This window comes from Amphiprion ocellaris, chromosome 18 (assembly GCF_022539595.1).
Source record: "Amphiprion ocellaris isolate individual 3 ecotype Okinawa chromosome 18, ASM2253959v1, whole genome shotgun sequence".
NCBI lineage: Eukaryota > Metazoa > Chordata > Actinopteri > Pomacentridae > Amphiprion > Amphiprion ocellaris.
Genome location: NC_072783.1, coordinates 8,765,129 through 8,791,228, shown reverse-complemented (window position 1 = coordinate 8,791,228; position 26,100 = coordinate 8,765,129). Strand labels below are relative to the sequence as shown.

The 26,100-nt window shown below is 39.6% G+C and overlaps 2 protein-coding genes across 4 annotated transcripts; one reads left to right on the top strand and one right to left on the bottom strand.

The window, feature by feature from the left end:
• Window positions 1-538: 538 nt before the first annotated feature.
• Window positions 539-9,391, bottom strand: asb3 (ankyrin repeat and SOCS box containing 3). Of its 3 annotated transcripts, XM_035955822.2 has the most exons (11): window positions 9,257-9,282; window positions 7,873-7,984; window positions 6,972-7,182; window positions 5,909-6,079; window positions 5,690-5,802; window positions 5,483-5,615; window positions 4,438-4,615; window positions 1,885-2,103; window positions 1,497-1,799; window positions 1,268-1,401; window positions 539-1,180 (listed from the first exon to the last, which is right to left on the bottom strand). In XM_035955822.2, exons 3-11 carry the CDS (start codon window positions 7,177-7,179, stop codon window positions 948-950), a joined length of 1,692 nt encoding a protein of 563 aa, XP_035811715.2. In that variant the 5' UTR covers window positions 7,180-7,182; window positions 7,873-7,984; window positions 9,257-9,282; the 3' UTR covers window positions 539-947. The 3 variants fall into 3 exon arrangements, with proteins under 3 accessions (XP_035811715.2, XP_023142666.2, XP_035811711.2); XM_023286898.3 differs by lacking the exon at window positions 7,873-7,984 and having other exon boundaries at window positions 9,257-9,391; XM_035955818.2 differs by lacking the exon at window positions 7,873-7,984 and having other exon boundaries at window positions 6,972-7,185; window positions 9,257-9,280.
• Window positions 9,361-25,373, top strand: c18h10orf88 (chromosome 18 C10orf88 homolog). Its single transcript, XM_023286920.3, has 9 exons — window positions 9,361-9,516; window positions 11,423-11,595; window positions 11,802-11,993; window positions 14,500-14,569; window positions 14,692-14,883; window positions 15,821-15,943; window positions 17,075-17,213; window positions 17,528-17,726; window positions 24,237-25,373. The coding sequence occupies exons 2-9, from the start codon at window positions 11,462-11,464 to the stop codon at window positions 24,442-24,444; spliced, it is 1,257 nt and encodes a 418-aa protein (XP_023142688.2). The 5' UTR covers window positions 9,361-9,516; window positions 11,423-11,461; the 3' UTR covers window positions 24,445-25,373.
• The last annotated feature ends 727 nt before the right edge of the window (window positions 25,374-26,100 follow it).

Below are 26,100 nucleotides of genomic sequence, written 5' to 3'. Positions count from 1 at the left end.
AATCAGAGTGCAGCCAAATGTTTTTTATTTTCATATCACAAGCAGAGCACGTCGATAAATGTATGAACCCAACAAACACCGCTTGTTTGGGGATTTATTAACTTAAAAAAAAAAGTAAAGGAAAATATATCTAAAAATGTATTTAAATAAATGTATACATTAAAAAGTATAATTTTATGGAATCAGACCAATGCAAGTCAATGCAAATAGCATAAGTACACGACAATTACAGCTGCAACTCACTTTTACTTTCACTGTCAAATACTTTATCCAGTTGTTTGTTCTGCAAAATGTTAGATTATGAAATGTGTCGACCAAAAGCCCAAAATGACAAATCTCCTGCTCTGACCACAACACAAAGGTATGCAGTTTATGGTTTTGTCATAGAGAACCTGGAGTCTCTTTAAAAAATTACTTATACCAATTTTAAAATAGTTGTCAGTAAGTTGCACTGTCACCAGCTAGTCATTTAACCGTTGCAGGGCTAAACATAATATGCAAATGAGTGAAAAATATTTGTGAAAAGTGACAGATGAGGTAATATTTTAATTGTTTTATTTTAAATATTTTTGAGGGAACATGTACAAAATCATGCACAAAACTCAAACATTTACATTTGATGGAATGGTGCAACTATAAAAACATAAGATTCTTGGGTTTTGAATATATACACTCAGTCTAAACATCACACAGCCTTATCTACTGATCCGTCGGCCTTAAAAGCACAGCTCTGGAGGTCCTCTGGAGGTGTTCTGCGGTGTCTGGCACTGTGATGTTGGCAGCCGGTCATCTTGGTCCTGTGGGTCACTGGGGTGGTACCTCCATGGATCGGGCTTGATCCAGCACATCCTGCAGCTTTGGATGCCAGGTGAGATAAAGATCTGGGTACTTTGGACTCCTTAAGCAGGAACTTTGCTTGGTCTGCAACGTTTGGGTGGGTGGTACAGCTACACAACATGTCGGTGCTGATGTGTGCGTTGATACTCATAAATTCGTTCTGAAATTGCCGATGGCGCTGAGCGTGTGTAGGAAGGTTCTGGGATGTCGTTGAATTTGAGGAAGTCGTGAAGCAAGGAGGGCACCGGGAGCTGCTGGACAACACTGGTCCTCATCAGCAGATCTGGTCCCAACATTACCCGAACCTGCAGCCGGCAGAGATGGGCGAGGCTTGGAACAGAGTCTAGAGGGAGGAGGAGAGAGAAGACTGCTCGATTTAATGTTTACCACACACATAAAATAGAATCTGCAATCTATTTTGTTACTGTACCAAAATGTAAACGGGGTTCCCAGGTTTTTTGTGCCTGTCTTCGGTCCAGAATAAGTTTCAAAGATGGAGAAAGAGTGGACCAATTTACAAACTCCAGTAGGTAATTCAACACCTCACTGTCTGCCTGTTCCAGCCTAGAAAGAACAGAAGACATAAAGAAATTATTAACTGCTGATAACTTGTGGAAATGTACAAGTGAGCGAGGCTTGGTGGCAAATTGACAGCTTACATGTGGGGGTGAAGCAGCAAAGACGGTTCCAGGCCCGTCTTTAAAAGCAGAGGGAGCCAGCAGGCGGCAAAATCTACTTGGTTTAGTGCCACACAGAGCAGCTCCCTCAGTTCTTGGAGCTTTAAAACATTTTTTCCACGACGCTGAGGTATAGAACAGTCAGTGGTCAAAGCCTCCGGTCGAGGAATCCATCTGTGCTCCAGGATGAGCTGCAGCAGGTCTGTACCGTCAGCGGCCAAAGCATAAATCCAGTCGTCCTCGCTCAGTTTTGCCCCCGCAGCCACCAGCAATTTCACCGATTCGCTGCAAGAGATGTTAATCAGAGTTACATCCATCTGGTTTACTCTGTAAACGTGCACGAGAGGATGAAATCAGCTTTCTCACAAACCTGTACGGCTTGTTAGATGAGCGATCCAGGGCCAAGCTGAGCGGTGATCGGAGGCTCAGGGTGTGTGTGCAGTCCTGGGCGTCTGGGCTGTAACCTTCCCTCAGCAGCACCTGGATGCTTCTGGTCTGATCGTTCTGGACGGCTAGGTACAGCGGACTCACCATGCCGTCACCGTGGCCACACACCCGATCCGTAACAGCTATTAGCCTCTGGAGGACACTGGATTAAAAGAAACACAAAAAAAATGACATGAAGCATCGACAGAAATGAAAGAAATGAGGTGCTGCTTGCAGATCGTTGAGTATTAATTAGGCAATGAAAGCAAGAGTACGAGGTGTGATCGTTTAGTTCCCAGTTTGTGGCTTTAAAAAGCTGAACTGCATTAGAATTTAATTTGCCTGCCATTCATTTCAAAGTCGTCTTCTTGTGCAGCGACTTTACGTTTGGAACGCTCCCTGGAAGTGACGTTCTGTAGATGCATAAAGCTCTATCTGTCATGAGCTGAATTTCCTAAACTGGATCAAAGCGGCAACTTTTCCTTTGGAATTTCATTTTGTTGAAGAGGAAGAAGTTGCAGGGAGTCAAATAAAACGAGTGGAGTAGATGGAGAGCGATGATAGTGTTAGTGCGGCGAAAAACTCTGAGACGTTATGATGGAGCCATTCTGCCACAATTAGGGCCAAATACTCTTCATCAGCCACCTCTATTTGTTGCAGCAGAACTCCTCGCTGACAGTCCAACAATGGGGAACGAATTCATGGTGCAAAACCACATAAATGTCGAAGAAAATGTCGAGCATGTTCCTAGTATGCTACTTATCTGACACGCTTTCTTAAGTCTCAGAAACTGCGGCTCTTCCACTGTAAAAACTGTTGTTTGGTCTCTGGGTTGTGTTTATCCACGCCAAGGCTTAAATCATCGAAGGCCTATTGAAAAAGATCCTTGCAGACTTTGACATGGTGCTGCTTCTGCACCTCGTGGCAAAATCATAAGTTCACTTTCACTACCTCATTATTTATGATGTGATTCCGTCTATTTTTCTATTGTTTTTTAAGAATGTTCTTGTAAAATCTTATGTGACGATCAGCATTGGTTTGTCCATCTGTTAGCAACATTGCTCATGTTTTAAAACTGTAACTGAATAATTCCTACCTTCTAAAGAAAATTTTAATAATATGAAGAGATTTTCAAATCATTTTGGACCCATTTTTAGTTTTTTTTTTTTTTAGCCCTTCTAAGCCATCCTAGACAATTAACTCATTTTGGACAGATTTTGAACAGTCAAGGAGAACTTTTTGAGCAAGTTCTGGACAAATTTGAGTAATTTTTAGTCATTTTGTACATGTTTCAGGTCATTTTTGACAAATTTTAACAACGTTTTGAGAACACGTTTATTTTATGAGTAATCTGAGACATATTTGTAGTAATTTTTTAAACCCTTCTCAGCCATCCTAGATGTTGAACTCATTTTGGACAGTGTGAATAGTAAAAGAGGATTTTTTGAGCAAGTTCTGGACAAATTTCTAATCATTTTGGACAAATGTGGAGATTTGTTAAAGATTTCTGCATCATTGTGAGATAGCATCTCTGTAACCATGACAACATGTGAACTATACGTCAGCTGCCTGCTGACAATCACATGATTGTGATCCTACTACAAATCCACTGCTGCGGACCACGAATGTTTATAAAACTGTGAATATTTCCTACTTTTAAAAGAACACTTTTAATAGTTTGAAGACATTTTAAAGTCATTTTGGACACATTTTTGACCTATTTTTAGTAATTTTTTTTAACCCTTCTCAGCCATCCTAGATGTTGAACTCATTTTGGACAGATTTTGAACAGCAAAGGAGGATTTCTTTGAGCAAGTTCTGGACAAATTTCGAATCATTTTGGGCAAATATGGAGATTTGTTGAAGATTTCTGCATCATTGTGAGATAGCATCACTGTAACTACGACTACAAGTGAACACTACATCTGCTGCCTGCTGACGATCACATGATTGCGATCCTACTACAAACCCACCGCTGCGGACCAAAATTTTTTTAAAGATTTCATGAAATGATACGACTGAGCAGCCTTGGCGGAGTACTGCGCAGCCTTGGCGGAGTACTGTGCTCTCTGAGTGCTCTTCTTGTTGCCCGGAGGAAGAGTCACTTTGCATTTCACTGCACATACTATATGAGGATGTGACAAATGAAAACTCTTGATCTTGAAAGTGGCATGAATGGAGTTTCTCACACTCCATTCATGCACAACAGAAAAAATAAATTTGGTCACACCTTGTCCAATTAATTAATCTGTAATAAAACAATCATTGCTTTTAGTCTTACTATGGAACCACTGATACTGTGTTCACTTGGTCTTGGTGAACTGAATTTCGGTGATTGTTGCCATCCGGTGGACCAGAACCAGCAAGTTTAAAAAATACAGATTCGTCAACCTACAAAAGCTAATATTTAAACTGTAAACAAAGAAATCACACCCTGCTGAGGTCAGGAAGCACTGCCCGGCAATGCGTCAACAAAAGACAAGGTATGAGTCAGTACCCGATGTGGCCAAACTCAGCGGCGGCATGAATGGGAAGCTGGGGCCACTCGGTACTGCAGGCTTTGTTAGGATCTGCTCCGTGGTCCAGCAGAAAATCCACACAAGCCTGGTGGCCCTCCTGAGAGGAGATCAGCAGCGGTGTCGCCATGTCCGCTGCCTGGGCGTTCACATTGGCACCTAGAGTGAAGAGGAAATAAAACATAACTAAATGCATGTTTTATTTTACCTGATTGCTGGTTTAACCCTCGGAACCCCAAAGCCCGACAGTGGGTTTTTAAAAGCCAGGTTATCTTTCAGAGATTCTAAAATAAAACCATCCTACAGCTCTCAAACCTGTCACCTGCTCTGTTTGAAAGCTGAACGAAAGCATGGCTTATAATCGCAATATTTCATCAAGATCATTTTCGTTCACATGCCAGAAATAATCCTTTTTCCCCAACCAGATTCTGCAAAAAAACACTACATTCTGTGTTTCCCTGTGCAACAGAACCGTCATGACTCACTAAGCTGTAACCAACAATCACGAGGTAAAAATTCAGGGACTTTTCAGCTGCACTGGGCTGAACTGCAGGCTGTGTTTACACAAGGCTGATAAGAGACTAGCATAGAAATAAATTAATGAAGTAAGCAATACAGCATCTATAGGATATGGAGGTATTTTTTTACAGTACTGATAGCACCTATGGGCAGTTGGAAAGAAGTTATATGTTGATTCTGCCTTTTTTCAATATAAAGAAATCAAAATTTCTAAATTTTAGATTTTGTTTATGATTTATGGCATTAGAAGTGTTGCATTCTACATAGAAGACATTTCTGAGTTCTTTCTATGTGGAGTCATGGTTTAACTGCTTCCCTAGAGGTGCAGGACTTTATATTGTAGAGAAAAATGAGTCCACAGTGAGGAAAAAAACATGACAACAGCAAAAAACATTCAGTATACACACACACACACACACACACACACACACACACACACACACACACACACACACACACACACACACACACACACACACAAAGTCATGAATAAAAACTGTTATTTACCAACATTAACGAGTATTTCCAGACATTCCCTCTGCCCGTACTGAGCAGCTAGAAACAGTGGTGAGATCTTGTGGTCGTCTAAAGCCTCCAGGTTGCCAACGTTCACAAGAATGCGCACAATTTCACTGTGACCCTACAGGAGAGATGGCCCATTCATTACTAGTCCTGACAGCCATCACGGAGCTGTGTGTTTTCATTCATTATTACCTTATAAACAGCTTGATGAAGGCAGGTCCAGCAGGACGCGGTGTGCGTTCTGTTCACCTCTGCACCTTTACTGACCAGCAGCTCCACGATGTCCTTGTGGCCGCCGTCGACAGCTGCTGGCAAACAGATTTAACTTTACTATCCGAAAGAGGAAATTCATTCGGCTAGGATGTGGTATGAAAAAGCGAGCAGCTAGCACCAAGCTGATGATGTGCAAACCTGCGTATAAAGGACCGGACAAGTCATTGGTTAGCTCGTTGATGTTGGCGCGTGCTTTGAGGAGGAGTCGGACCACGGCCAGGTGTCCACGCTGCGCTGCCAGGTACAACGCAGATTCCCCTTCATGAGTCAAACAGTTCACATAGGAGCGACATCTGCCCAGGGAGATTCCTGCATGCAGAGACAAGCGGAAAGGGAAGGATAAAATGAACTGAAATGTGCATTCGACTTAAAAGCCTGGATTGAAACACCTGCTGAAACACCTCCAGACTGTGTAGTGGGTGAGAAGCATTGCTCATAATAGAGTTCAGTTTCCTGAGCATTCTCACCCCAGCCACCTGATGGACTGGTCCCAGCTCAACACCAGTTATGGAGCTCACTTTCTTGATCAGCTTATTCAGCCGGTTTCTGTCCCTGGAGCGAGCCCCTTCCCCCCAACACAAAACCCCAAAGAACAAGGCATCCAGCACCACGGTCTGGTAAAATGGACATAGAAGAGACCTTAACCTTTGCAGGAAGTAAAGTCTGCTTTGGTCCTTCTTGTACATCGTCATCCAGCTGCACTAACAGCTAATTATAGCTGAATTTTCAATCTTTTTTTTGGTCTTTTTCGACTTTATTAATAGGACAGTAACGAAAGGAAGACAGGGAAATGGGGAGAAAAATGGGGGAAGCTGGAATCAAACCCCTTTTTATGGGTCACCTACTCAACCTGTTGAACTACCAGGAAGCCCCACTTATAGCTGAATTCAGTAGTATTTTTTTTTCGGTAATTTCTGGACATCCATCCATCCATTATCTATACACTGCTAAATCCTCATTAGGTTCATGGGATGGCTGGAGTCTATCTCAGCTGGCTTATGGTGAAGGCAGGGGACACCTGGACAGGTAAGAGTCTCTCACAGGGCTACCAAAAGGCTGAACAAAACTTGACTACGTGGGTTGTCATTGGGCCAGATCTAATTTTCTGGATGGTATTCTACTTCTCAGTACGCTCAGTTGGAGTGAAAGTACTTAAGTAAGCATTTGCAGCAGACCTGAGTTGTATAATAGTGCTTCTTACCGCGGACAGCAGACAGAATCTCCAGTGCACACGCCTTGCTGCCAGCTGCCGCCGCCTCATGCAGAGCGTTCCAGCCGCGGTTGTCTCGAGCGTTGACATTGCATCCTCTTTTTATCAGCCTCCTCACCCTCTTCCTAGAGCCTGAACGAGCTGCAGCAGAAACGTCAGACACTGTGTCTCTGTAACACGATGTGAACACGAAGTCCATCCCCTGCTCCAGACACAATCACACACATTGATTATAGTAAGTAACCAACTCGTATACAACTCTTGAATTTCATTCTGTGCTGCATTAAATAAATATATTAAGTCACCCTCTTTTCTTTGACTTTATCAAACAGAGGCATCACACTAAGAGAAGGACTGTGCATAATTTACAGCAGATTATGTCAATCTTTTGGTGTGCCCTTGTGATCATACGTGGCCTTAGTGAATGTTTTCCTGCACAGATTCACAGTCTGTACATCTCTGAGATGAGCTCAGGATGAATCAGCACCACCACAGCTGTACAGATATTTTTATTTTCAACAAAAAATGTTTATTCTAGACAATTCATTTAAGGCATATGAAGTGGATTCAGTTTTGCTGCTCAAATGCAGTATTATTTGCAGTCGTAGCATTGCTGCATGAACAGAACGGATCTAATCACTAAAGTAAATGTAATAAGGTTAGAAGTTAATGTATATAGTGTAGTTAGGTCACTGCAAATATATGTTAGTTCTTACTTCTTTCTGTTCTTACTGGTTTTAACAGACAACATCACATCTCCCCTATTCTGGCTTCTCTTCATTGGCTCCCTGTCCATTTTAGAATTGATTTTAAGATTTTACTGATCATTTTTAAAGCTCGCCAGGCCTTGCCCCGGTTATATTTTAGACATGTTAACCCTGTATGTCCTTACGGGCAGCCTTAGATCCTCGGATGGGTCCCTCCTGATCGTTCTGAAGTCGAGACTTAAATCCAAGAGTGACCAGACCTTCTCTGTCAGGACCCTCGGCTTTGGAACGACCTGCCTGAGGAGATAAGGCTCGCCTTCTTTTAAATCACTTCTTAAAACTCACTATTATAGACTTGCCTTCCAGTAAAGTTCTCTTTTCTTACTCTCTGCCTTTTTATCCCTTTTAAAATTTTCACTGCTTGTAGTCCCTCTTTTTAACCTCCTGATCTTAGTCTATTTCTATCTTTTATTTTCTCTTCTGCCTTGTGTGATGTTGTCCTTTTAACCAGCTTTTAATTAACTATCCATTCTGTACATTTTTGTCATTTTTTATGCTCTATCTGTCAAAGCACTTTGTGAATGTTCTTCTTAAAGGTGCTATACAAATAAAGTTATTATTATTATTATTATTATTATTATTGTTATTGTAATTACTATTAATTAATCACAGGAATGTCAGTTTCCTGAACCATAAATTAGATGCAATTACTAATAATAATGATAACAAAATGTATTAAAAGGTTGTAAATATTGTTACACGTCTTCTGTATGTACTGTTTCTCTTTGTTTTGCGTGTCCTTGTCTCTTTTTTTTTGACTATTCCCTCCTGTGTGTGCTGCTACAGACTGTACAAGCCGGATCAAGTACACAAAATTCACTATGCAATGTTCTATGCACAATTGTGAAGATGACAAATCAAATTGGATCATCGTGATTATTATTAAAATGTCCCTGCTCAGTCTGTATAATTGAGGTAATGTATTATTGTTGTTTAGTACCTCACAGAGCTTCAGGTAGATTTTTTTTTCCTTTCAAATTCTTGAAACACGTTTAAATCAAAATTACCAAAACGTACATGGACATGAAATATAACAAAAAATGATACACTGGCTTCTCCCGAGTGAAATGTGGCTATTTAGATTCGATTTAATTTCAGACATTTAACTCTAAAATGAAATCAATAAAGTGGAGGTAGAGGGACTTAAGCTTGTGGTGCAACATTAGAAGCTAAGATTCAAAAATTCAGCTGCAGCACCTAGAAACAGCAGTCTACATCCACAGAATAAAATGTGCGCAGCCTTAAGTACTTTGTACTTATTCAATACTCCTTCTAAAAAGTCTCAATTTAACTCCAAAAATAAGTTTTAAAACATCAAAACACAACTTCAGGCACCAAGCTAGTTTTGCTGGCTAACTACGATGCTACAAATCATGACGTAATTAGATAATAACGACTTACAATGCTGTAAAACTTATACACAACTCTAAACAACACCCAATACACGTATTTCCATAAAATATCAAACGACATATTACATGTTTAATTGAAATTAAAGTGTGTTTTTACCGAGAGACAATGCGGAAGCTTTGACTGTGTCCCGAGAGTCGCCGCTTGATGACGTCGCACCACAACAACCCACGGTCCGTCGCGTGTCAGCTGTTAGCTCGCTGCTTTGGATTTAGCTTCTGCTGAAACCGGGTTACAAATCCAACGTTTTACCATCATTTATTGCTTAAATAATATTTTTTAAAATTACGTGCGAAGAAATGGAAAGGAGGAGAATCTAAAACGGGCAATTCGACGGATTCAGCTGCGGCGGTTTTAAGGTAAATGTGTCTTATTGCTTCATGTTAGCAAGCTAATATTTATACTACCTATAATATTTAACACAGCTACTGCTGTTCTCGCAGATATGTATATTACATCTATTGAAATACATCCTGATATAAAAAATATGAAAGCATCTTTAAAACAGGCAGCTCTCCAATGCTTCCAGCTGTGCAGCCATTAAAATGAGCAGATGGAATGATAAAAAAAAATAAATAAAATAAGATTAATAAAAGTTTAACTTCACTGATAAGCAGATTGCAGATTCAATAGATAGATTCAAACACTAAAAAGATAAAATGCACTAACTTGCCTGTTTGCAGACAGTCCTGTGTCCTGATTTATCTCCTGACTTTTCATTTTTTTCTCAAATTGTCTTTAATCATAAACCGTTTGCCAGAAAAATAGAGAAAAAAACTATTAGAATACTGCAACGTTTAACAGGAAGAAAAAAGTTTTAAAAAATAATAAATCGGGAAGCATTGTTGATTTCACGAGTTATTATCAATAGTTTAAAAAATAAAGGGAAAATGTGGTTTTTCATCAGTAATATAATTTTTTTTCTTTCAGATACCAGCATACATCTCCAAAATAATTACATGTTTTATTGATTTAAATGCTGTAAAATGGTGAATAACTATTTGTAAGAAATACAGATTTCATGATGTGGATATTATAGTAAAGTACAGATCATTTACTGAAGTAAAAGTACCAATACAGAAAAGTAAAAGTACTCAACAACAAGTAAAAGTCCTGTATGAAAAATCATATTTAAGTCAAGTAGTTAAAATAGTAAAGTAAAGTATGACTAGCTGGTCTACAAACACTATTACATGTGCCATTGTTATTTTTATTATTATTAATAGAAGTGAAGCTTCAGTGTGTCAGTAGCATGTTGCTGTTGTAGACAGATCAATCTGAGGACTCAAAACAGGATTAATCAGGACAAAAACAAGAAAAAAGTTCTGATCCACAAATATGTTTTCTCTGATCTTTGATTTTTGATAAGATATTGGATCATTTTATTGAAATGTACCCACGTGAGAAGTGTAGATGGAAAAAAATCCCCTTTTGGTGGAGCAGCAAACAATTCAGACACATCTGAAATGTGAGCCGCAAACCAGTAGTGTAATCTTAAACTATGTGTTATATTTTAAAAGCTTGTTATATTATCCGCTGTGTAAAATCTGCATGTTAAAGAAAGCCGTCAGATAAATATAATAGTATAGAAAGTACAGTTTTTCCCTCTGAAATGTAGTGGAGTAAAGAAGACAATAGCATAAAATGAAAATACTCAATTAAAGAATATCAAAACTACACTTAGGTACAGTATTTGAATAAATGTACTTTGTGTCTACATTTATCTTCTGTTCTTACTTTATTCAGTCATTATTGAAGCACCTCACTCAGGGATGTCAAATAAATGGCCTGTGGGCCATAACCGGCCACATGGTCTAGTCTGACTTTGCAAAGTGTAAAAATTACATAGAAGACATTAACTGCCAATTGTAAATTTAATATAGTTTCTAGACCTTGACAAATTGTTTTGATCATAAAGTAAAATACTAGATTGTTCAGTTCCAGATACCTGTGACTAAATGTTTTCTGCCTTTGTAGATAAACTATGATCTGTAAGTTGTAATGTGTAAATGATTAAACTGAGGCATAATATTGTAAAAATGGCGCTTATTTTTCTCAAGAAATTTCAGGTTGTTCGTCATGTTTTGTAAAAGATAGTTCCTTAAATGTGAACATTTTCTGAATGTACTTTTTTGGACTAAAACAAACGTTATTTATAGTATTTATGCTCTGATTTTACTGGTCTGGCCCACTTTAGATCAAACCGTGCTGAACTAAGACGAGTTTGACAGCTGTCCCTTAACTTGTTCCTGCTTTGTCTTGTAGCTCGTCTCCCCAGAAGGTCACAGCCTCTGTGGCAGCATCATGGTGGACATCGGTGTGAAAAGCGAAGCCGCTTGGGTCTGTCACACCGAGGGACGAAACCTGGCTGATGTCCTGCTTCCTGTTAGTATCAGTACCAGAGGCGGCGATGAAGAGGAGCTCAGTGAGACAAACCAGTGAGAAATGTAGCATTTTTCAACTCCCAACATGTGGATTCATGAGTGTGAACATTAATGCTGCAGTGAAAGCACAGTCTGTGAATTTATTTTGCTTGCAATGTGGGAAAACAACCTTCATTACCTTTTCTATTAGCACAAGAGGCAAAAGAAATGAGTGAATTTTCCATTTTTAAGTGAATGCCATGTTCCCCATTTGTTCTTAGGGGAGGTGCGGTGCTGTTGCAGCAGATGGAGGACGGCTCTCCATGTGTCCTGACGCTCCACTGCAGCTCCTCTGCAGCCATCAGCCGCCTGCTGGTCGTCAGCGAGGCTCGAACCCTGGAGGTTTATGACCAGACAGGAGAATACTGCGGGACGGTGCGAGGGTGGAAGGACGACAGCATCCAGCCAGACAGGTAAAATACAGCACGCAAGGATCACCAGGCGTGCAGAGTTTTTCAGATTATTTGGGTCGTTTGATCAAATTTGCAAGAAATTAATTCGAACCACGACAGATCCTCCTTCCTCTGTCTTCTGGTTTGTCCCTTGTGAGTGATAAAAATCTAAGACTTTATTGCTTTATTGGAGTTCTTTGACAAACATCTGCAATGTTTATTTTCTAATATGTAAAAAAACATTTTTGTGCTACTGTGTTTGTGAAGGAAATATGACTCTTTCCCCTTTCTGAGGCATTTCCTTCATCCTAAATTATATTCAGACAGGCGGATGCTGTAGGAGAAAGATATGCTATGATTCTCTGCTCTGGTCAAGATTAGATATTATCTATTCTGATGTGACTAAGCAGACTAGTTGTCTCCATATTGATCTGTAATCTAAAGTTGACCTTCTCCCAACGACAATATAAACCCAAAGATCAGAGAGAATCCTCAGAACTGATGCTGGCATGAACTGCTGCTCTGTTGGTGTCACTTCTCCTGATATATCAGTAAACTTTACTCTCAACCTGAGTCCTCTGAGTCTCCAGTGTCTCTCTGTCGGCCTCCTCATCCTCTCTCCACCTCGCTGAACTTCCACAACAGTGTTCAGTGTGAAAATCTGTTGTCTTATTTTTGAAAATGCGTGTTCTCTTTTTTAAGCATATAAAATTTTGAGATTTTCTTTTTTCTTATATCTCAAAATAACTGAAAATTGCAAACGGACCTGAAGAAGAAGAAGATCAGGGACTGTAGTTTTTCATGTGACCCAGGGCTCCGGTTTAACTTTCTCATTTAGTCGACCCTCCTCCCACCTTGTCTGCGGCAAAACACATCACTTGCTGAACATTTTCTTACCGACAGACACTGCAATTTACCGATGTTCCCTAAACGCCCCACATCGCAGGCTAAGGCGTTGTAATGTCAGATTTGTTCCAGATGAAACCAAGTGATTGTTTTCTACATGCGCAGTGCATGTAGGTGCATTTCATGAGAAGACTGCATTATAAGCGTAAATAGAATAGAACAGAAGGGGAAATTTGTTTGCTACAGCAGAAAGAGTAAAGTTCTCACCACCATAAATACAAATAAATAAGTAAAAATATACAGTAAATAAAACTAAACAATAAGAATAACATGAAAAACAGTGTCCTATGTAAAGGATGTACACATGTTAAAGTGTTTTATAGTGCAAATAGTGTACAGGAGTATAAAAAAGGGTGCAATTTTAAATTACAGAACTGGAAAAGATGCTACAAGGCAGAGAAGACTGAGAGCTCTCTGCCAGTTAGTACCAAAGTACACAGAAGTAAGTGGAAAGTACTACTTTCTACCACTGTGGTTCAGCCCTGCCCACTTTAGATCACAACCTGTTATTATTATTAAAATCATGTAATTACAAGCTTCCATGTTAAGTCTACAATAGCGCACTGTTCTGTAAAGCCTTGTAAATCACTGTATTTCCTAAAATATTTCCAATTCAGTGCAAGTGAGGGCTGCTTCACAACGTGGATTTATTTCAACATGAGTGCACGTCTCCTACGTTATTCTTTACAACAATATCAGAATCTATACTCTGTTCAAATAAGTGTTCACAGATATCCAAACATTAAGAATGAAATAAAAGAATAAATAAAAATATTCAGTTTAAAAAATTAAACAAAAAGTGTTGCACTTTCAAATAACAGTATGATCTCTTTTTCCTCTGCAAGGAAACAGTTCCATCACAACTTAGATTTCACAAATATGAGAACATCAGGTAAAGGGCAAATCTCCAGCACTATTCTTCACATCTTGCAATATCAAATATCAAGCAAATTAGTGTTCACAACACAGTTTCCCAGTTATGTGGCGTCGCATCATACTATTATTTAAATTATATGACGTTATGTTACATTCCACAACATCACACAATTCATCGTCCTTGTTTGCCGTTTACAAAGGCGAGTTTGTTTTAGTGAAAAAGTTTCCTATTTTAGCACATTTTGCTGCGTCTTTTTCCAGAGCTTTGCTCTTTTTAATGCTTGCCTTCTCCACGTCACCCTTGCTCTTTCTATCTTCTATCCGTGTGCACGGACGTGTTACATCAGTGTGCAGCTACCAAAAAAACTATTTTTAAAAAGAAAAAGAAGAGCTGCCAGTGGAGGCGGTCCAGGGACAGCAGTAGCAGCATAGTGATCAACCCCCCCAAAAATAAGAAGTGAACACCGGCATTGACAGCCCAAACATCAGACTGGTCCACTGGGAACTGTCCTGGTCCTCCTGATTAGCCTCTCTGCTGTGGTTCATGCAGTAGCTGTCTGTGCTGGTTAGAACGACACCAATACAGCTGAATGATCATCATGCAATAGCACAATGACACCAGCTGAAATTTTAACTTGCACATTCTCAAATAAAGGTCGCAAATTCAGTCTGGAGCCCTGCAACACAAAAACCCCTTGAAAATGAAGCTCTAATATCTCTGCTGTGTGTCTTTTTTGGCTCTCAGTGCAGACAGAGGACCTTTCTATAAGAAGCAGCTGATCCTTGAGCATCCGTCCTCCTCCTGTGAAGTGAAGGTGAGTTTATAGAGAGATATAAAACTATAAACCTTTCTGGGCTGAACTCCTTTGTCAGCCAGCCGTATTTATATTCGTGTACGGTTGTGTTTTGGTTTTAATGAGCCGCTTCTGTCTCCCAGTTGCTCTCCCTGGCTGGTAGAAACAGTGTTGTGGTGTGTCGAGTCGTCGTCGGCCTCCAGTCGCTGCAGTCCTGCCCGGCCCGAGGCCCCGGCATCGACATGCAGCAGGTCCAGTGTCTGGTCCAGGAGATGGGAACAAACCTGTCGCCAGGAGCCCAGAACCTCATGGACATGGTGCAGTTCCAGCAGAAGGTGGGAGTAACTCAGCAGCCAAAAACTCCCTTTAGATGTGTTTATTAACTTTGATATTTGAGACGTGGGAGTTTCTTCCTAAACATCAACATTAATCATCATGTTTTCGGACATCAGGTCTTCTGGCTTTGGGTTTCTGAGCTTCAGTGCAGCTCTGTTATGTCACTTTTTGGATTTCAGATTTGAATGATGCCGTTTCCTGGAACTTGACAGGGACTTTCAGCTTCATTCAGATCCAGAACAGTTCAACAACAAGCTGCATTAACCCTCCAGACTCCAGGCAGCTTCTGGGCGTTGTTTCCTCCTGTCACATGTTTATTCACTGTTGGCGCATTTTTTCTTTTTCTTTTTTTTACTGCAATATAAAGTCCTGCACTTCTGTGGAAACAGAGCAACCATGGCTAGACGGAAAATAACTCCAAAATGTGGTTTTATAGTTAGAAAGCCATTAATCATAAAAAAGAAAAACAAAAGTTTAATTTATTTGATTATTTATTATAAAAAATAATTTAAAAAGTGTAATGTGTCATTAATGCAGAGAAGAAATTATGGCTCTGCATAGTTAAATATTTTACTGTTTACATTTTTTATTTGCTTATTCTCCTCCCTGCTCTGTTGAAACACTGCCTGCAGTTCAGCTGAAAAGTCTCTGAATTTTTCTATCACAGCTGTTGGTCCTAGCTCAACCAATCATAGCTTTTCAGTTATGGTGAGGACCGCTGAATTTTTCCTTTTTTACCGTTTGTGGTTAGAACAAATGTGTTATTTTTGGCAAATTTTTAAATGAGACGTGTAAAGTTCGGACAGTTGAGAATCCCACAGTGTTGTTCTTTTGTTTTTACAGCTTCTGGCTCTGATAAATGATATACTTTTGGCATTTTATTTAGAGCTAACATGCCTTTCGGAGGGTTATCATATGATGTGTGTGTTTGTGCAGAATCAGAGCAGCTCTCTGGGCGGTTTCCTGCCTCTCCTGATGGGCGGTGGAGGTTTCGCTGCCCTGGCCAGTGGATTCAACATGTCCCCAGCATCCATCGTCAACCAGCCTGCAGAATCCACGGTATCGCTGTTAAATGTGCAAGACAGTAGAGCATGTTAGCCTTAAGTTGCACTAAAACCGTATGTCACTGATTATTTTACAGGTAATTTTGACTCTGTGTGACTAAAAGCAAAAGGCAAGACAACTTTAACAGCAAGGCGGCTCAAAGTGGCTTCTAAAAATCATTAAAGAAACCGAAAGTAAAAGAAAAGAAAAGACGTTTTCAGACATTGTAAAAGCATAAATGTCACAAACTAGAAAAACCATCCAGACAACCAATAAATCGGTATAGGACTATAGCAAAGTTAGGGAGAAGCAACTATAGAAACAGTTGGGGTTGAAGTTGGCAAAAATTCAAGTTTGTCAGCTTTTCTAAGGTGTAAAAACCCTCATTTATTTTTTTTTGCTCATTATCATTAAGAATTGTCACAAGCCTTACGTAAGTTAGAGAAAGATTTAGATGCTAATGAAATGTGGGTTTAGAAAACGTTTAAATAAACATTTTTTTTCTGTGTCCAGCCTCCAGGCGGCTCCATCACTCCTGCAGACGGAGCTCCTAAACCTAAACATACCTAAAGTAATATAAAAGTAAAGACATTTTAAGTACAGAAAATCAAAATAATCAGATAAAACAGAAAGTAAAAAGTTAGAGTGCAGTTTAAAATCTTCATTATTTATTGAAAGGCAGAGGCAAAGAGAAGTCTTGAGTCTCGATTTAATAGAAATGACAAAAGTGGTAACTGAAACTGGAGCAAACTGAATAAATCTATAGGATTTTCCTTTATTGGATCGGGGGACTGAGCATGAATGTCACAAGCTAGAAAAACCATCCGGACAACCAATAAATCAGTGCAGGACTGTAGCAAAGTTAGAGAGAAGCAACTACAGAAACAGTCGAATTTAGAAAAAGGGGTTGAAGTTGGTAAAAATTCAAGTTTGTCAGATTTTCTAAGGTGTAAAAACCCTCATTTTGCACCTTTTTTTTTGGCTCATTCTCATTTATAATTCTCACAAGCTATACACAAGTTAGCAAAAAAATTTAGATGCTAATGGTTCAGAAAATGTGACACCGACAGAGCAGCAGTTCATGCAAGCAATGCCAGCATCAGTCCTGAGGATTCTGTATGATCAGGTTTTTTTTTCTGTTTCCAGCCTCCAGACGGTTCTATCACTCAAACAGTTCAGAACGGAGGGATGTCTGAGAGCTCCACCTCCTCATCCTCATCCTCATCCTCATCCTCATCCTCCCCGGACCTGCCACCGTCCAGCGCTAACAACGCTAACAATAACAGTAAGGATTATTATTTCTCTCTGGCTGAATTAGAACCTTTATCGACATCAATGTGGTGTGTAAGATGAGTCAAAATTTACTTACTTTTTAAGATTCCACTCGTAAAGGATGAATATTTTTGATGTTACATGAATATAGAAAGGAACATTTCTGCTGAAAGTGGTCATTCGTAATACGTGTGTGTTAATGACATTTAAATAGCCAGAAATCACCTTTATTATATATAAATTACCTCTTTTACGTGCAGTTTGAAGCTTGAGTTGAAACATAAATCTTAAGGCAAACATCTGGATAAACCCGTCTCCCACCTTTAGACGGCGGTCAGAACGGCGGCCCGTTTAGCCACGCCCAGCTGTCGGAGATGATGTCACACTTCCTGGCGGGGCCGGGACACGGCCAGATGTTGACCTCCAACACCGAACTCCTGCCGATGCTCCAGAACGTCTGCGGTCAGGTGACCCAGCTGAGGCTGGATGATGCTGCAGCAGAGAGGAAGATGAGGAACAGCAGCTGGTGAGTGGAGCTTAAGATAAAAGATGAAACTTTATTGATCCCTCACTGGGGAAAAAGTTCCAGTAATTAAGTCTCTTATATCAAAGCTTCCTATAGTAAGTAATTAAGTAAGTCAAGTCTCTTATTTAATAGCTTCCTACAGTAAATAAATTCACATTTATTGAGTAGAATTCATCCCACTGATCGCTGCTCCAGCTTTGACCCAAACTGAGCAGATTCTTCTGCTTTACTTCGTCCATAAACTCACCGGACCACTGGTACTTCTTCACATACGTTCATTTTCAGTCTACCCTGAGAAATAACTTCATGTTGCAACCAGAAGAATTGGCTCCACCTGGTGTCAGAAAGATGTTACTCCAGGAAACACTGAGCTAACTGAGGCTGGCAAAAAGCAAATTATTCATAAATTCATTGCTTTAAAATGCTAAAAAACACGTCTAATACTGACATTGATAATGTACTACAATCCTATTTCTACTGCTGCTAGAATATTACTAGTAGTAGAGGTTAGTAGTGGTTCGTTTGATATAATGATGAATGATTTAGAGGGAGGAGAAATAGATGATCACTTTCTCTGTCATGAAGTAGTTTTAAAGTGAAATACAGAGCAACACTTGATATTTTCAGGTGGATTCACTCTCAGGCTCTTTTTTCCCACCTTTTTTAACTGATTTTTTTGGCAGTACAGAACATAAAATACAAGACATGAGTACGAAAATAAAAAGTAAATAAGTGCAGTTATGTTGAAAGGGCTGAAATGTGCAGTGCCGATAGGAGATTCATACAAATGAGACAAAACATCCAATCAGAAACACACACATGCATCAGTGTGTTATGAAGTGGGTTAGTGGCAGCTCTATGAACACACACATCTTCTAAGATGGAAGGTACAAGCGCAATGCAAGGTGGATTAAGAGGCGGATCTATTGTCTTATCTTGGTGATTAACAAACAGTCTTTATGCTAATACCCAATTAAACCTAAATGTGCAACTTAAGTACTAGTAAACTACAAATAAAAGCAACTTGGGCTTCAGCTGCTGCAGTTTGCTGTGTTTCAGTTTTAGTTGTAGTTCCACAGTGGCATCCTAATTCTAGCGTATTTAGTGTTTTGCATTGATGAATTTTGGAATCACAGCTGTTCTGAAAGGGACCCATAGAATACGTAAGATAAGCACCACTACCATGGTGAATGAAGCTGGCTGCACTAGGTGTGTGAGCAACACAAGTGGTGTGTATGTGCCGTGGAGATTCATGTTCTAAACGTCAGCTTTCTACAATCTGTGCAGGTCCTTTTACACAGAAATGGATCATAAAGTGTCCATTTATCCATCCATTTATTTGCTATACCAGCTTTAGAACATGCAAACTTTACACAGAGCGCCGACACAGAGATTTAAAGCTTCTAGATGTGGGGCAACCACTGTGCTCACCACTCACCATCGTAATGCTCCTAAGATGTCTATATTCTTATAATTTCATTAGCAGCATACGAGCAATGACTGCTTTGCATCAAACAAGGCTTCCTGGTTGAGTCTTTGATCACCGCTTTTGCATTGTTCGGACTCACAGCAGGTAGATGTTTGTAACTTTATCTCTTTCAGAGTCTGCTGTCATCTAGAAATGTTAATTTAACCACATTTCGCTAAATTAAAGTTTCACAAAGCTGCGTTTGGTGCAGAAACTGCTTGTGTTTTACCTGTATGTGCTCTGCAGGTGAACTTGAGAGCAAAAACCTCACAAGTTCACTGCAGCCGTGTCTTTAAAGACTTTAACTTGTGTTTTCTCACAGCATCACATTCAGAAAGAGTCAGAAAATACAAGACTGCTCTGTTTTTCAAGCATCTCCCCTGTTCCCTGCTCAGCAGGTGAACTCTGTGTGAAAGGAAGCAACAGTTCTTCAACAGAAAGTCTCACTTCACAGCCCGTCTCTGTAGGTTTTTGCACATTTTCTTGAGCTTGTCTTCAAAACGAAGCTGCAGCTGTGGAAACAGTGAACGTTTTGTTATCACGTAGCCGAGGAGGCTGAAACAGAGACACAATTATTTAACGGAACAACAGTTTGGATTGTCTGAGGTCACATTTTCACAGCGAGCAGACGCCCAAACGTTCCCTACCGCTGCACGATGAAATATTCACTGATGTCATAGATTTTTCTTCTAATATCTGCTCAGGTTAAACCTCAGTCCCTGGTGCTGTAATGCTGTTTTTCAGAAAACATTATGGTAACACATGTGGTTAGTAAAAAAAGAGATCTGGGTTTGGTTTTGGCTGATAGAGAGACAGTAGAATTGATTTATCGGCATTGTTGAATCCAGAAAATGCTCCAAAATCAAACTGATTAAGTGGATTTATGTAGAGCAAACACTCAGGCACCTGTTGGATAAATCTCCAGCTGACAGTAGATTCCCTCTGTGGCTGAAAAATGTCTTTCTGACCCGATGCCGCCGACTGCAGCTGAATAAATCAGACTCTTTGTCCGAGCCGAGCAGCACATGTGGGCTGATAGATGGTCGGCTGAGTCCACATCGAGCAGAGGACGGCAGCTCAACGGTACGTCCAGTTAAAGACTTTAGATTCCAGAAACCTTGTTAAAAATTCATGTCTGCTCTTATGTAATAATGAGTACCAGAGAATCCAAAAGGAAACTCTGCAGCCTGCTTGATTCTGTGCTTGCTTTTAAGATACTGGTAACTGGAAATCTTTAAGGATTAATCTGACTTTCTGTTTCCTTTTTTCCCATTTTTTTCTGTCTTACAAACTGCTTTTTGACAGATTGAGAGATAAAGTTGTTGTTTTCAACTGTGGAACTGATCATATTTGCAGTAGAAACAGCTCGACTTTAATTTTCAGTTGGAGAAACTGAGATTTATGTCGACAGGCTCAGAACTGTCTTGTAGTTGCGTTGCATTCTCATTTTCAAAGACATTTTATCTGTATTGCCTTGTGTTTATTTGCTTATAAAATGAAGACGTTTCACAATAATTAAGACTTATTTCAAGCTAATAAAGTTAGCCAAAGACAGTGATTTTTACTCCGCCAAAGAACAGCAGAGTTATGTGATGATCGGCGTACGTTTGTCTGTCTGTCTGTCTGTTAGCAACATTACTCAAAAACAGACTAACAGATTTGGATGAAATTTTCAGGGAAGGTCAGAAATGACACAAGGACCAATTGATTAGATTTTGGCAGTGATGCAGCTTATAGTCTGGATCCATGGAATTGTTAAAGATTTCTGTATCATTGCGAGACAGTGGCACGGCGTCACTGTAACCATGACAACAAATGAACACTACATCAGCTGCCTGCTGATGATCACATGATTGTGATTCTACTACAGATCCACCGCTGACGACTTATCAGGACTTATCCATGATACAAGGAACAACTGATTAAATTGTGGGGGTGTTTCTGAGTCCCATCAATTCTCACCGCCTGCTACATATTTAGGTCACGTGATTCAGTATCCATACGTAACATACACATGCATAACACACGCCTGTGCTCAGGTCATTTTATTTGTGGGTACATCTATATTAACTCGCTTTTGGAGTCAGTCTCAAGTGGACATTTGAGGAACTGCAGTTTCTTGCTGTTGATTTTTCAGCTCCTCAAAGTCCAGTTTTATGAATTGAGCTACTGTCTAATCCAAGTTCTGGTTCTTTTGGTTGCTGAAACTGCTCTATTTTCACCTCCAAATTCTCCGTCAAAGATAAAAATATATCAAGTTGGTCATTCAGTGTAGTGATGTTTTGTAATGCTGGAGGTTTCCCCTGCAGCGCTGTAATAACATATAAAGCTGAGCAGACTGGCAGCGAGGATCACAGATGAACATCACGATGTGACAAACCGGGCAGCAGCAGCAGCAGCATTCTGGATTTCCCCTGCTGTGATTCACTCGTCTTCAAAATCCTTGAGGGTAGAAAGTAATGCTGCTGGAATCTGCTGAGAAACCAAAAATGCAAAGACATGCAAAAAAAAAAAAAAAGTCTGGAAACGTTTGGTTAAAAATTTCCTCCAGGTGGTCAAACTGAAACAAACCCAACATCAGCTGTGAGAGGGTTTCATTCTAGAGGAAATCTGCTTGAGTAAGATGAACACAGAAGGACTCTGAGGTTGGAGGAGGATGATGGTCAGCAGTGACTGTGGGTGGTTTGGCTTTTAGACTCTGTATTTATGTTGGAGGTTTTGTCTTTCATGTCTCTCAGTTCACCTCTCTGAACATTTCTGTTCTCATTTTAGTGACTAAGACTAAATCACACAGTACAGTTATTATTGCAATTAACAGAACTTGTGTTAGCAGGCCCTGGAGGAAAAAATGATATTCCTGTTCAGACAGGGTTTTTAGTGAGTGGACGGATTAAAGATGATATTTGATGAGTAATAATCACAAGATGGTTTGAATCTGCTTAATCAGGTCACTTTTTTATATTTGAAATAAGAGCAACGTGCTGCTAACGAGGAAAAACAGTGACAGGCTGTGTTTTTAATTTAGTTTCCAAAAGGTAGAAATACATCCGTAAGTGTTATATCTGCAAAAACATAAAACACTTTTTCCTTTTTTTGTATCCCAGTGCCAGTGCCAGTCTTAAGATGCTTTATTTGGGTATTTTATTCATTTATTTAACCACGTAGGTCAATTGAGAACCTGTTCTCACTAAGCTTTCCAGTCATCTGCAGCAGAAAACATGATTTAGATATAGCTACACACAAATATTCAATGTGAATTTAGCAAAATTTTACATGCATGTGTAAACATTATTAGATAGACAGTACTTTATTAGAATTAAAAAAACATCATTCTTAAGGGTCGGTCTACAGAAATTGCTCTTAAACAGGAGTAACAGGCAAAACAGCATCTAGAAGAATCATTTTTATGTGAAATTCAGCACTAGAACACTGAACTATATTATAAAAATAACTGCATTTTCTCCAACCAGATCGTAGTCATTTTCACCTGTTATTTGGAATTTCTTTATTGAATCAGACACAAATTATAATACAAATATTTTTTTTCTGTCGTTTGCTTTTTGTGGTTAGTTTTGAAAGTTTAAAGGAAGTAAATTATTTTTCTATTCTGTGACCAAGTATTTAGAAGTTTTCTGTTTGTTTTGTTTTGTATTATTATGACCTGCAGCTACATTTGGTTCTGAAAATATCACTAGTTGACTTCTGCGTAATCAATTTTTTTCTTAACGTGAGCTGAAAGATGGCTTCAGTTTTTCTTCATATTTAACTCACCCATAATAAGGGATTATTTAGAGAGGATTCCATGCAGAATGGTCTAACCTCCCAAAAATCCTCCTGAGTTTTATATAATTTCTGTAATATTTTAGGGTCCAGATTTTAAGTGGTCTAACCCACAACCCGAATATAGCAATACAGTGGTGCTTGAAATGTTAGATCATTCTTGACAACACAAAGCTTTAAAGCCATTTTTCTCCAACATTACATAAAGTGGGTCAGACCACTCTGCTTCCAAACCCTTATTGTCCAAGATGCTTCAAAAATCATTCAACATGTGTCCAAAATTACTTGAAAATGATCCAGAATTACCAAACATTTTCCAGAAATGATCTAAAATGAGAAAAAAAATGTTCAGAATGAAATGAAAATAGTCCAAAATGACTGGAAAATGATCCAAAATCAGTCAGAATTTCTCTTGATCCAGAATGACTGAAACTTTACAGAATGACGCTAAATTTGTCCAAGATGCTGTAAAAAAACAAACAAAAAAAAGGATTCAGAATTATAGAAAATGTGTCTAGAATTACACAAAAGTTCTCAGAAGTGATTATAATAGTATAATAATATTTTATGGTCTATATTTTAGTGGTCTAACCCACAACCTAAATATAGTGTTAAAGTGGGGCTTCAATGTTAGACCATTCTTGAAAACACAAAACTTTGAACCCTTTTTTTCTCAAAAACTGCAGAAAATGGGTCAGACTACTCTGCTTCCAAGCCCTTTATTTGATCAACTTGTCCAATATTACAGATTCGGAATCAATGTCACAATGAGAAATAACAGTGAACATTTCAGGATTTTAGCTTTAGTAGTTCCTAAGATATTGTTGTTCAAATTTCAAGAAGCACGTTGAAAGTGGGTCGACGGATGAATCTGGGGAAATACAGCAGTGCTCATCCTCTGGCAGAATTAGTAAAATATGTCCCATCTTTTAATGAAAACATGAACGATCAGAGCAAATACAACTCTGTGACAATAAAGAACTTTGCCTGACCACTAACCCTAAATGAAAAAAAAGTTTTTACATGATCAAACATATTTTCACAAATTTTGCTCGGGTATATAAGCTTTATTTGATTTATCGGTCTAAAATTTTACAGAAGCCACTTTAAATATCTACAGTTGATGATGAAAAAGTTTCAAGCAGGACGCCCCTGATGATTTGAGATGGAATGACTTTCTGATAAATCACCAGATGTCGATCCGGTCCAGCATTGTTTGGTGCAACTCTCAACTAAACGTCCTTTTTCCTTCGGCTCCGCAGGGAAGTGGACGAAGCCATGGAACGGCGTCTGGAAGAGATGGAGCGACGTCTGAAGGAGCACATGGACCGACGCCTGGACGCTCTGGAGCAGAAGCTGGAGAAGGTCCTGCTCAGCGCCTTGCCGCTGCTCGCCCTGAGCCACGGAGCCGGAGGAACGGCGTCCACCGGGCCGTCGGAGCAGATCGAACCGACGCCGGCGACGCACTGAGCTCCAGAACACCCACCTGCAACCCGGAGGCCTTCCTGCTCGCTAACGGAGACGCAGCAATGCAAGAAAACAGGCTTAACACCAGAAGACGCAGCTTCTGTCACGCTTTCTGACCCACGCCAGTGAATGCAACAGCGTTTTAAAGCCTGAATGTACAGCAGCAACTGTTCTTACTGCAAAAGCAAGTAATTGCACTGCATTTTGGGAAAAGTCTGACCGCTAGAACCAGGAGAAAGCCTGAAACCAGGGAGGCTCAGAACACAGGGCAACTTATTAGTGATGCGATCTTATCCTGGTTTTTAATGATTTACACGTAACACCAGCTGAACACTCGTTTATTCCACTTGAAACGGAAATGTCCACTTATTCCTCACAGGTGTCACGAACCAGATGTTGACCCCCGTCTTCAGTGTTCTTCTTCACACTGTAACTGCACTAAGGCTGCAACTAATGATTATATTCATTATCGATTAAACTGCAGTTTATTTAATCGATTTTGTGAACGGTACAAAAAAATGAAGGCATCCTCAAATGTCTTGTTTGGTCAAATTAACGGTCCGGAAACCCAAAAACATTCAGTTTAAAGGCAGACAAACTGAAAAAAACAGCAAATCCTCACATTTGAGAGGCTTAAATTAGAGAATTTTGGCATTTCTGCTTTAATATCGACTAAAAGGATGCAGTTCTGAGCTGGTGTGAAGGGTTTTGGTTATTCAGACCTCATCAGTTTGGTTCAGTTTGTCTTGAAACTTGTTTAAAATCTCAGAATGAACTCCGGCTCCAGGAGTGTAAATAGAAGGTGTGACTGTATTTTAACACGGCGCTGTAATGTTTTAAATAATGTACATGTCTGTAAACTATTAAAATTTCCACCTGTGATGTTGAATTGTGCTCACATTAATAGCAAATAAAATATATATTTATACAGATTGAATGTGCTTTTGTGGTGTTTTCTCTGGAGTGCAACAGAAAATACACAAAAAGCTAATTTTAAACCACATTCCTTTGCATTTAAAGGACGTAAATAAAGGAGGTAAATTTCTGATAACTATGGCAACAGAGCATTTTAATTAGTTCTCTTTGGGATGCAGCACTGATTTTCTAACTGAAACACATGAGGCAGAAAACACTTTAAGAGCAGACAATATTGATTTATGGATGTATCGTAGTTAAAGGAAAGTGGTGCTTAAGAGTTTCCCAAAAGGTGAAATTAACTCTGTTTCCCAGTGCGTTTTCCAGTAACTGACTCAAAAATGAACCACTAAGGTCAGTTTAAGTTCTCCACAGGATTCTGCACAGGAGAAAAGGAGAAGTTCTGTGGCAAATGTTATCAGAAATTAAATGGGTCACAGGTTGCATACGGAGCACGGCAAATTAAAAAATGATGCTCTGTTGGGAATGTGCCAGACAGACGGTGAGTCATCAGCAGAGTTCTGCTCCGTCAGTCAGGACAAACCAGGTCACTGCTTCCTTCCTCCTCTCATCCCGACTAATGAACGGAAACTCTGCTACTGGAAGTTGCTCATCTGCTTTCTGAGGGTTTCATCCCCAAACTTGTGGCTGGTATCTCCTTCCTCGTGATTTCACTTTCAGTGTTTCTGCAGCAATCCAGAAACCCACAAGTACAACAGATGCATTGTTACTCCACCAAGGAAC